Source organism: Schistosoma mansoni, chromosome 3 (assembly GCF_000237925.1).
Source record: "Schistosoma mansoni strain Puerto Rico chromosome 3, complete genome".
Taxonomy (NCBI): domain Eukaryota; kingdom Metazoa; phylum Platyhelminthes; class Trematoda; order Strigeidida; family Schistosomatidae; genus Schistosoma; species Schistosoma mansoni.
This window is the reverse complement of record NC_031497.1, coordinates 13,224,186-13,237,201: the sequence shown is the minus strand read 5'-3', so window position 1 is coordinate 13,237,201 and position 13,016 is coordinate 13,224,186. Positions and strand designations below refer to the sequence as shown.

Genomic DNA, 13,016 nt, shown 5'->3' with positions numbered 1-13,016 from the left:
TTTTCTCTGTTCGTGTAAAAATTCCGAACGGCAAAGCCCATATGTATAATTTATTTTAAAACTTTTCTAAATCAGTCCCTTGTCCGTTGCTCATATATTCCATGGTTGGTACGAAGATGCTGATAGGGGTAATAAGTAGAAATACCAATGTTACTCCATATAGTCTGAATTTGAAGGAAGTGTTACTTGACCATGTGGTAATGATTTATTGCAACCATATCAGGCTTACTCTATTTTCGTAGAAATGATCAGTAATCTACAACACGACTTTTATAAGGAAGACACCAACCTAGTAAAGTTAATAAAAAGACTAAGTCAGTAAACTTTTACAACAGAACACTCATGTAATACAGAAATTGGATATCGAGTTCATCAATTTGTTAAAAACGCTTCGATTTGTCCGCTACAAATAGTTAGGCTTATTTGGCCACTTATTGTCATTAGCTCTGCTGTTTCTTCCTTTCTTTTTTCGTCTCCCCGAGGCGCGTTCGCAGCAGGTATATGCAAAGACTTGAACTATGTACTCAGAAAAGTCATAGATTCTACCGAATGCATTGTTTAGGACACTTCACAACAACCGCGAACCTATCACACAGTTTTATCCAACAAACTCAATATCCAGTCGCTGTATTACATGAGTGTTCTTTTGTATAAGTTTACTGACTTAGTCTTTTTATTACCTATGCTAGGTTGATGTCTTCCTTATAAAAGTCATGGTGTAGATTACTGGCCATTTATACGAAAAATAGAGTAAGCCTGATGTGTTTGCAATAAATTATTGTTAATAATCGATAACCGCACTATCGTTGGCAAGTTTGAAATTTAATGCAACAAGTATGATATGGACACTCAGTTAAAGTCACTTATTCTCTTACAGTACTGAGGTCTATGAATAGTAGTAATTAACCTACTTACACTACTAGAATAAAAGACCTTATATGCTATGGTTTTTGTGCCATAATGACTGCCTAATCTGTGTGGTCATTTTCCCAAATCATATTTTTCGGTCCAGACCTCATTCTGACGGGCAAAAATACTCCTTCCTGAGAAACTTTGCTAAAAAAATACGGTCGCATCAATACATTATTTAACTCAAAGACAAGCGAAGCACTTTTGAGGTGATTAGGCCTGCCGAGTCAAAGCATGCAACTTCGTTCACATCAGTGCATCGGTCCATAATCGCCTTCATAGTTTCAAATAAATTAAGCATCGCGTGAAAAGTTACTTACTTACTTACGCCTGTTACCTCTCATGGAGGAGCATAGGCCGCATACCAGTATTCTCCATCCAACTCTGTCCTGGGCAATCCTTTCCAGTTCCTCCCACTTGTAATTCATCCTTTTCATATCTTCTATTTCCCGAAGTCGATTAAGAGAATAGGGCACTTAAGGACACAGCAAATTGCCTTAATTGGGGTGGATGCCTTACTTCATGCATTCAACCATTTAGGTGCATTAAAATAAAAGACATTGACGACATTTATTATGCACCTTTCAGAGGGATGAACGAACGATATGGTTCGTAGCATTCTTTTTTCGCACCATCATGAAAAGTTGCGTAGAGAAATCAGCTTATTATTTGAAGGATTTAATTGCAGTATCTAGACTAGGAAGCCAAAGAAACTTAAGTTTGTAGCTGTTACACGATTCTTCAGTATGAGTCTTGAAGTTAAGGAAATTAAAGAATCGGAGTCAATTATCAACGGATTCGAAATTCTTAAACATGGATAAACACCACGGTTTCGAAAATAACGAGGAGATAGACTTTTCTAAGTAACTTAATAAGTGTTGGTCTTTGGACAACGCTTGTTTAAGTGCTCCATCGCTAGGGGCAATTCGTTACTTGCCCTACCGCTAATACTTTGGATACGTGCCAGCAGTGGTAATCCTTGCTTTTGTAGTATTGTAATCTAACTAACATGCATTTTATTGTTATATCCTAAGTGCTATATTAAGTAAAATGATTATGGCAGTCGAATAAATTTTTCTTTCCCATAGATGAATGGGGAAATCGAACTGGTAAGAAGTTCTACTGTTCAAAAAAGCTTTTTGAAGTCACCATCATGTAGACCAGCTCTCCAAAATGCAGACCACCTCACTTCCTCAGATCTTTCCTTGTATAGTACGACCGTTTCTCGAATGTCAGATGTCGTACGCTCTGATCTGGACCATCTCTCTGATATTGGAATCGGAAGTAACACTACACCTGAAACTTTTGAGAATGCTCGAAAAGATCGTGACTTATCCCGTAATCCCACAAATAGCTCTGGGATAATTTTAACACCAGTGTCCTGTCAGGGGTGTCAAGTATCTACACCTTTGACCGAAGTTAGTGACTCACTGGCTCTTGGATCACAACTGACCAGTTCTTGTGTAACTGGCTCTGATGATCTGAACAAAAATCATTTTCTGTCCTTAATAAAATCAAACTCAGAACATTTGGATAAGATCTCATCTGCGTCAGATGTAGTTGATTTCGGGAAACTCGCTTATGGTCGCCTTGATGGACAGTTGTGCGAATCAGAATATCGAAATAAGCTAAACAAAACACATAATTTGACTTCTGTTGACCAGTTAACAGATACTACTTGCTTGCGTGTTAACAATCTTAGTGCAGACTATCGTTTAATAAGAGCGGCAATAGAGTCTGGTATTACAACTGATACGCTTACAGGTATCAATCAAAAAAGCGACACGAAGTGTTTTCAAGCTGAGTCGGACAATTTGGACATTTCAACTGAATTCGGAGTACCGAGTAATGCATGGAACCACCGGAATTGTGCAGGGGTTACTTCTGCTGACCATGGCTTTTCATTTGTCGGGGACACGATCACGTCTCTTATGTCTAACACAGAAATAGATCAAGATAGTGTTTTAAGTGACGGTCATTGTAGTAACATTTTCCCCACTTGTCATAGCAACAATTCCACTACTGCGACTGTTGCGACTAAGCGCCCAATCACCGGGGCTCACCAAACAGCACGCTACCCTGCAGTTAATAAAGGTATGTGGTCGAGTAATTCTAATGGGCTGTCAAACTCTGCACTTGGATACATGGTTTCCAATGCATGGAGCAGCAACGGCACCGGTGTTTCATCAAAGTTAGGCAGTAGTCTTGTCACTGATTCGAATTCTCCTACAGTTTGTGATTTTCCTGGAAATGAAGGCAATACGGTTTCATGGTCTCAAAATTCATCAGTTCATCAAACACTTCATAAGTCAAACGTCCAGAACATTCCAAATATGGTCGGACCTGTCGGTTTTGGTGGTGGAATGGCTAACGGTTCCTTAAATCGAGCAGCTGTGTCCGTGGGTCTTGTATCAGTATCTACACCCGGCGTCAGTATTACCAGTAACAATAAAGTAAACGAGGCAGGTCTGTCAAATATATATAGTATGTTTCCTAAGCGCCCCCAACACCGAATGATGGCACATTGGCAGCAACAGCAACAACATCATCAAAATTCACAACAAGTACCACTAGGTAAAAGTCCCATGAACATTGTCACAAGTAATATTCAACTAAATGGTAATCGTGGTAGTTTAACTGCAGTTAATTCCACTCTCTCAGCTCTCCCAAATGGTTGTGAGGATTCTGGTGTGAATAACAGTGCTGGAAGTTTTAATAACCACTCTATCATCCAGTCACTAAACAGTGTTGGGTCCTCATCGTCTGCAAATAGTCCGCTTGTTCTGTGTTCTTCTGGAGACTCCTTCACAAATACCTTGTCATTCAATAGTCCAACGTCGGAAAGTTCCTTAGATAGTTTCAAATACGGGCTAGATCAACAGCTTATGGAAGTTATCAAATCTTTTGAAATCAGTAGCATTGGAGGTTCTAATTTAGCTTCTTCGAATGCAAATAGTACATCTATGGGGGGGATCGATGATTTAACATTGTCATCTAGTTTTGGAGAGATAGACCAACAAATACCTGGTTTAAATTCTGCAAGCCAAATGCCTGTCTTAGGCTCACCGTCAATACACAACTCAACACCTATGATAAATGGTTCAAATAACCAAAGTTCAAGTTTTAATAGTCTTTCTAGCTACAACGGGAGTTCAATAATGGGTTCAGCTGGAATGACAAGTCCATATTCTATGTTTGCAAATATCTTTACTCGTGAAGAGGGATTTTCACGCAAAGTATTCGTTGGAGGTCTCCCACCTGATATAGACGAAGGTATGTCAATATATATTAGCTGGAATTTTTTGCTTTTCGTGGGTTATTGATGTAAATTATTTTATTACGCTCGTCACTGTTTGGTTCAAATAATGGAAAATAGTTCAGTAAAAAATGATGACTATGACTTCACGATTATTCGTATAAAAGTCTATATTCCTCATCATATATAATTTGTTTGTTGATAGGGCGTTTTGTATATATTAATTAAATGCATCGTCGCTGTTGCTCATTAGCTTAGGTACTCTAATTTCAACCAAACTCTAACAACCACTTGATGGGAGAAAAGATGGTTGGGGATTATCATTAACTCAAAAATCCTTGTCTTTATTTCGGTAAATAAGCCTATATGGCTTGTGAGTGCTACTACTATTATTTCTTGAAACCAGTTCAAGTACAAGTCTGTTTATTAGTTAAAATACAAACCTTAGTAAGGAGATAATGACGCATTACGATATGGATTCTTTGATTTCCTTCGATCCTTCTCAGCTTCAAACATCTTTACTGGTATCCTGGATACTAGTTTAATACCCAAGGTCTTAAAAATGCAGCTTTGACTTGTCTATTATTTTAAAAGTAATTTCTAGACATTTGCTTCATACACTTCGTGGACTTCAATGATCTAAAATTTCATTTCCAGTTACTAGTTTAATATTTGTATTGTAGTCTCATGGTTTATACGCTCAAACTTTATTCTGTAACGGACCATTTTTTCCTGTATTTTGAACATCAAGTTGTTTTCCGTTATTTTGTTACATAACTTAGGAGTTTGTTAGAATACCAAAAGTAAATAGTCGACGGTAAATGGATAAAAATTTCAATTTTAGTTACCCTCGATCACTAGTTTAAACTTCGATTTCAGGATATATGTATATTGAAAATTTTTGAGGTGTTCGAAGAAAAGTGCAATCATTATTTTTAACACCAAGACACTACCGACCTGTTCATTGAATCCAGCAGTTATTGTTGCTTCTTTCACTCACTGTGTCCTTGAATTTATACAAAACCTCAGGTTTTTAGGATGGTAAAGTTTGTGGATTTCATATTTTTGGTGCTTTATGTGAATTTATTTTATCAGTATCGAAAACACGAATCGTAGATGATTTTGTTCGATGTAACTCTTGTGTATTATGACTGTTTTGAGAGATTTTTAATTTGTGGTGGATTAATAATGCAAAAATTTAGTACACCTTGGGGTTCAGAAAAACAAAATTCCTAATTCTGAGTTATTTGACCATTGATATTGTGGATTGTAACTTTGACTATTATGTATGATAGCATTTTCTCAAGAATTATAAGGCCGGTTAAGTGAATTTGAAGGGTTGAAATTCATTTTACAAGTTAACTGATGGAAAAGTTGGGTATTTTGATTACTTGATTAGAGGTAAAGGGGAGCTTAGTATTTCAACATTGGTAAACTTTATAGGCTTAAGTGTTTTTTTGAATATGTAATTGATCACTAGTTGTAGTATAGCAACTCAGCGACAACGTCTGAACCACATGTCTAGAGACGCCTCACTGGATTTAATTACCAAACTCCTTCAAGTCAATCTTCGGTATAAAAGTGATTTTCTGTAAAAGGGTGCGTTTCACCACTACATATAGGCTATATTTAGCGCTTTACACTAAGCCCTAATTATAATACGATATATATTTGGTGAACATAGCGAAGTTTAAAGAAATGATTTTAGGTTTCAAACAGTTAACTTCTTACTGAATTAATCGACGTATGTTCTGTTTACTAACTGAATGAGGAAGAAGACGATAAATGACTGAATATAGTAATAGTAGTCGAGGAAATGTTTGTGTGCAATGAAACATCTTTAAACTTATTTATCCTTAAGACTGTTAGTATAAATAATAGGTCATAAACCATTGAATCGATCTTTTGAATACATCAAGAAATTCGCTATTTATCTACACTTACAAAGCACTTTATTTACTGGCATTAAGAATCTTTGGGGTCATGGTCATATTACTTAATCACGCAGCTGCATTGAACTTTGACCAAGTCAAAAATACCTTTTTTTGGTCTGGTATGCAAAGCTTCAGAATGTTCAAAGATGGGTCCTAAAGAAAACAGCATCGTGAAAAAATACCAGTACTTGAAATCCTTCGCTCAACTTACAGCGCAAGTAATATAGTTCCAGCACTTAGATTGCGAAGGCTTAGAAATTACTTTAACGAAACGACGGAGCAGGTACATATACATGTAAATGATACCAGGTATTATCCCCAAGGTGAAATATTGAAGTAAAATAAAAACTTACCAGCCGAGTCAACATACAATAGTTAATTAATTTTAGATCTATTTTAATTATCGTAGCCGTCTGTACCACATAGTTGTATCATAAATTAAATGATACGCATTAATTTCGACACAGCTTCAAAACATATTCCAAACTGTAAAATTGCCTAGTGATCAGTTATCTATAAAGTCAGAGATTGACGTCCACAAAAGATCGCGAAGTCGATTAACTGTGGTGTTTGTGTATTGCTGTAAGTTGATTTTCAGTAATAAATAATTCGTGAGATTGATATTTCTAACAGTAGTATTGGTATTTGCCTCATAGTTCTACCACCATTAAATTAACTACTATGAATTCGGTGTTCATCTTGTTGTGCTAATAAGGTATGGAAACTTGGACCGATGCATATATGTGCCTGGTCCTACGTTGTAGTTGACTGACTGACTCTACTGAACCGCCTCTACATTGGCTGTCATCGTACATTTCTGCATACACCATTAATTCGTTAATCAAAACATTTTTCGATTCTGTTTTAGAGGAAATAACCACTGCTTTTCGTCGATTTGGCCCTTTAATAGTTGACTGGCCTCATAAAACCGAAAGTAAGGCATATTTTCCACCAAAAGGTAAGTTGTACCTCATCCTTTTTCCTCTCCTTTAAAAAAGTTTTTTCATTTAAAGTTTGGGAATAGTAGTTCTTACGGATTCATTTAGCCATTACTTAATGAAAGACTAATAATTATCAACAATAACTCTCCAAGTTTTTACGTCGTTGTAAACTTGGTCTTGGAAAAAATATCTTAATTCCTAGTAAGAATTCAATCCACTCTGTTTAGTTAAGAAATTGGTAGATGCATTGTTTATCGCATGTGAAGTCATATTTGCAAAGAAAATAAAGGGGATATAAGTAGTACCTTAAAGCTATATATTCAGTCTTTCCAAAGAAGTTACAATGAATGTAATTGCGATTCAGTAAACTTTTGTTTCACTTTGATGATATGTTACAGTTTGATACTCTTGGTCATTATTAACACCATAAATTATCACATGCCTGAGGTCAGTGATTAGAAACCTCATCATTCATTGGCCTGGAGTGAACTAACTAATTTGCACCAATTATTGATTTTTCTCTAGATAAAACTAGTTCTCATTAATTAAAAGATTTAACTCTCAATCATTTTAGGTTCATGAAATAAAAATCCCACTTCATATTCGTTGATTCCTATAGTTCTGTACATTAACCTGTACTACTTGCTGAATTCCGATCCGTAGTCGTATACCACTAAAGAACAATTCATTGATATTAACATATCAGTACTACCTCCACAGATTACCTGTTTATCCTAAATTTCTGTGTTCGTTTAGGCTATTGTTTTCTGCTATTCCAAGATGAACGATCTGTTCAAAGTCTTATTAATGCTTGTATTGTTGATGAAGGAAAATACTATTGGTGCGTATCATCACCCACGATGAAAGATAAACCCGTAAGTCCTCATAGAGATACGTATCATCTGAACTTCATCCGTTATTATGTTTATTTTTGTGCGTTATAAAAACGATTTTTCACTTCTGCTAAACGCCAAGGTAATTAGTGTAGGTGATGTATTGTACGATGGTCGTGATTTTATTGTAAAAATAAGTCTGTGGCTTTTCTTGACTGGAATATTAACTTTATGTTTTATGCTGTCATCTTAATCAACTTATTTTGATTCAACCTAGACTTTGATTGTCTTTAATTGAACTGCATTATTCTTCCGAAAATGCTTTTTCTGCTGCCCTACAGATAAACGTTATAAGCTATAGTGTTTTTATGCTTAAGGTTAGATAGTTAAACTACTTACCGTCTCACAATTATTAATTCCCCAGTGAAGTTCCAAAAAGTGCAGTGTCAGATGTTTTCCATCGATGTAGGGCCTGGAACTATTGTGTATCGGTCCAATTTGTTATAATTCACATTAGCACAGCGAGGAAGAAAATTAATGAGATGTAAGATATATATATATATATATATATATATATATATATAGGAATGACACCTGAGATTTACAGCGAGATGGAGAATCAATGCAAATATATCATTACAATTCACCATACCTACTCACTGCCTTCTCGTGGCGGGGGTGTTGTTTACAAAATTTAAAGAACGAAAAGCGGATTTTCGGCGCTTTAACCGGGTTGGTGGACACGAAGAGTCCACCTAGGGGACTTGGGAAACCCTGATTCCAAACCAATGGTGCACATGAGCTCCAGTATCCTAATGGGACAAATGGCGTATGAACTAATTGTTGATCACCGGCTACCATGGGAGTGCATCCCCTAACGTTGCTCCACTACCTTGTGGATTAGACCTTTAGGTCAAAGGCTCCGGGTGTAGCTCCCTAAGAAAACCATTTGTTTCGGTTTGGTCACCCGGGAAGTATCACAGTCCACACACAAATCAATTGACTTGTGTGGCGCATATGTATTCGGTGCCTCCTTGTACCAATATTTATGTGTTCAAATAAATAATAAATAAAATATGCCGTATGTCATCCATTATCTACTAGTATTGCGCGTACTCCAACCAGGAAGTCGCCATAACTTTGTCCAGATCAGCAGTTATTACTTCATAGATTTACTCTATACAAATGTATAGTTGCCCTTGGTTTTTCTCTTCCTACTCCTATATCAAGCAAAATCGGATGTCAGGGTAGGCAGTGGCAACATATATCCTAACCCTCTCAATCAATAAAAGCGTATAGCCACATAAATCAACTTCTTTGTACCTAATACCCTGCGGTCAACCTCAAGTTCGGTTACACAGTTGTTTCGTCATCCACGAACAGTGTTCCGAAGACGACTATGATAAAGTGCTAGTCACTTTTCATGTCTTTTAATTTCACAGTTCCTCAATAGCTTGATTTGACAATGTACGGTTCGATAATCATAGTCATAAATGCTTACCGATCGACCGATTTATTTTTTGTCATCTGTATATTCCCTAATTATTTGTTTGTCAGTTGAAATCTGGGCCTGGATTGTCCACATATTTTTTATTACTTGTCCAAGAGATCTTTCGTACTTTCTCATGGTATAATTACCGTTAAAGATCTACAGTCTACCAGGATTGTATACTTATGCGCATAGACGAAGTAACTTGGTTAGATACATTGCAGTTACTGTATCTAAAAGTAATACGTAAAACCCGTTGCATTTTGTCTTCATGGATGATTTGTTTAGAAGTTAAGGTGTACAAAGTGCACTAAAGATTACTTTTATTTGTGTGATGTATGTGCCAAAACAAAGAGTTTCAGTAGAATTGGTAGCTATTTTATTTAGTACTGTATGTTCTTCGACATATGCATCATTCTATCGGTCGTAGATACATTAATTGAGTCGAGTTCTTCAGTAAACTTTTCCGAGCTATATAAATTTTATCCATATCTCTTTGTGATGTGAAAATCCTTTTATTTTTGGTTTTAAAATTTATCTGAAGTTGTTAATATCATGACGTAACCTTCACCTTTCATCTACAGTACCATTTTACTGAACAAGAACTTAGGTAGGGAAAACCAATTCATTGTTTAGTGCAATATTACAATGTCTTCATAAAATATGAAAACCATACATTAAGTACTTCATTTTCACATCTTCCACCGATTGTGTCTTATAAACTTTATCGCTTGTTCATTCCTGTTATTATTGCAATTACTATGTGTTTACATTCCTGTTCTCTTCAATTGGATATTCTCAAACTTCTGCTGTCAGGCATTCCATTTCTGATTAGTGTTAGGTACTATTTATGCTTGTCAACATATATCAGATTATATCCAGGTCAAAAAATGGTGTCTCCAGTATGGTTTACTTTATGCTTTTTTATCTAAGATTGTGTATGACAAGAGATGTCTCGTTAAATTACATACTTTATTGTTGCGTCCATTATTTTCACAGAAAAATATTCTGTTGGTCTAAAACCTTAGACATGATTTAGTTTTTGATTAATGACTCATGAGATTCCATGGAATTTGAAAATATCCTTATCGTATCGCTCTGCCAGAAAAAATCAGCCATTGAGAATCAACTGTATAGACATATTTTTCACCTTGTTCTCAAAATCATTACTATGATTCATTCATTACTCTAAACTACTTAATCAAGATATTTAGTTCCTTAGTATACTATTTTATGGTTAAGCTGTTCCATTTGGTTCCAGAAACTAATATTTCCAATTGTTAAGGGAAGGTGTGGTTGTGAAATTTTCACCTTACGGCATCAGTACAAAGAATCCAAAATCTAATAATTAGTCTAATGAATAAGGTTTTTGAACTTAATCTACTTTTGGTATCAAATAGATCTTAACAAGTTTATCATTTCCTTTTAATTTGCATCAAGTTGGATATCTCTATGTGTCGTTTCTGAATAGAAAGGTTGTGTTGTGGTTATTTACTTAGAGATACATTTGTTATACGTTTCTTGAACAAACAAGTCAGTTGCAAAGCATAACCTGCTACGTATGTACGTTAGTTCAAGTTGCCATACCCCATTAGCACAGAAAGATAAAATGGTCTGGCCAAATCCTAGAATAATAGGGGTAGTAACAGTATCAGTTGTAACTGAAGAGATTAGAGATCAAAGATACTATTCAAAAAGAAAATACAAATTAGTGAAATAAAGTTATGATGAAGTTCAGAATCTGGAGGAAGACAAAGAGTGGATGCATCTTCGCTATTGCGAATGGTTTTGAGCTATGTCATTTAAAGTCTAATCACTGGTTACAATAATCACGCGGACCCCTAGAAAACTAGTGCCTGTTTACAGTTAGCTTTTAAGCAACCTCCACCAGTCCACTTAAGCAAAAAGATTTCCCTTTGCTTCATGAAACATCACAACTTTGCATCGATCTTGTTCAATTGAATTTCGCATCAGTTCTCTGCTGTAACGTTCAATATTGAAAACTAGTGATTCTAATGGTAACTCAACTTTTGTTAGCTTTTTCGGTAATTCATTATCAATATTACCAGATTTCGTTTATTTTCCAGCATACAGTTATCAAAGGTACCTGATGAATCATGCTATTGAACTGGTTGATCTGAAACACTCAAATTTTTGTTTTGAGTTCATTTAATTAAACTTTTACTCGCTTGCGTTTTGTTCTCTTAACCATTAAACTTTTTAGCCGACATTGCTATCTTCTAGTATTTCATGTTGTCAAACAATTAACTCCCTTATTTTTAGCAAAGTTCAATCAGTGTGGGATTTTTAATTTGGCTTTAAGTTTTTGTTAGATCTGACGTCAATATATATGATTATTTTTCTGCTCATTGTTTTCTACAACGTTGGTATTCACTTTATGAAACTGTGTGTTTGGAAACACCAAGTAAACAAGAGTAGAGCTACTTTTTAATTGTTAACATTATTTGCTGTTTTATTTATAAGCTCTTTTTTTAAAAAAAAAAATCGTAATAGGTTCAGATTCGACCATGGAACTTAGCAGACTCTGATTTTGTCATGGATGGTTCACAACCATTAGATCCTCGTAAAACGATTTTTGTTGGAGGCGTTCCACGTCCACTTAGAGCTAGTAAGTTAACCAATAAGTTGGTAGTATAATCTTATGAAAGTGTGATAGATATTTCCTATTAATTATCATTATCATAATATGAAAAATATGGTTTCTAGCTTGTTTCAACTGTTTGCCAACCGGATATTCCTTTTATCTATGATCTTTCCGTATGTATACCTCATAAAAATCACATTTTATTCATTTGAGTCATAAAAAGCTATCTTCGATGAGTAATTCTTATACATATAGTTTTCATCATTAAATAACTACGATTAACTGAAGGGAGCTACGAAACCAAGAGCAATTATTATTTCTATTGGGTTCTTCAGCTTCCATCAATTTTGTGACATCAAATTCGGTCTTCAGATTGCACAAATCTCTACACAAGATCAACTGTGAAAATAATTTCATTGATTGTTTCCTTCCCTATTCTTTTTCGAAGTGACTCGTATCAGACAAAGTATTGAATTAACAAGATTCATTAAGTTTGTCTATTCGCCAATCAGTCTGTCTTTTTTATGCATATATGCAATGTGAAATTAACATTTTCATATCCGTATCAAATATTCACATAAGTTAGTCAACTTACACACATTGCAATGAGTCATAGTTGTATAAAAGTCCAGATGCATTTTGGATTTTTATATAAAACCGATAAAAGAATCTTAATTGTAGGTCAACTATGTGAAAGACAAGTTCTAAATATTTTCCACGTACAAGTCCACAAAGAGACTTGCTCAGTGTACAATTTTTTACTCGAAAACTGATTCACATTTTAATGTATGTAATTTCCTAGACTTTGTAATCATATACACAGCCTTACACATTTTGTAATGAGAATTATCTGAGTTCATGAAGAGTCGACGGTTTATAGCGATCTAAAAGTGTACAAATTCAGATTTTTAGCGGGAATTATCAAGTGAACTTATAGGCGGAAAGTAAACTATAAACAAAAACCATACACAGAAACAAATCCATTGTAAACTTGTTCTTGTTATGCGGAAAATATTTGTCGTTCAGAAAACATTTATTATTTTCTTATT

At 35.1% G+C, this 13,016-nt stretch overlaps 1 protein-coding gene across 1 annotated transcript; it reads left to right on the top strand.

Moving 5' to 3' along the window:
• Nucleotides 1-2,060: 2,060 nt before the first annotated feature.
• Nucleotides 2,061-12,020, top strand: Smp_136410 (putative cytoplasmic polyadenylation element binding protein (cpeb); the record flags this gene model as incomplete). The annotated part of the gene is made up of 4 exons (XM_018799291.1): nucleotides 2,061-4,182; nucleotides 6,968-7,057; nucleotides 7,797-7,915; nucleotides 11,877-12,020. The coding sequence occupies exons 1-4, from the start codon at nucleotides 2,139-2,141 to the stop codon at nucleotides 12,018-12,020; spliced, it is 2,397 nt and encodes a 798-aa protein (XP_018651094.1). The 5' UTR covers nucleotides 2,061-2,138.
• Between the last annotated feature and the right edge of the window lie 996 nt (nucleotides 12,021-13,016).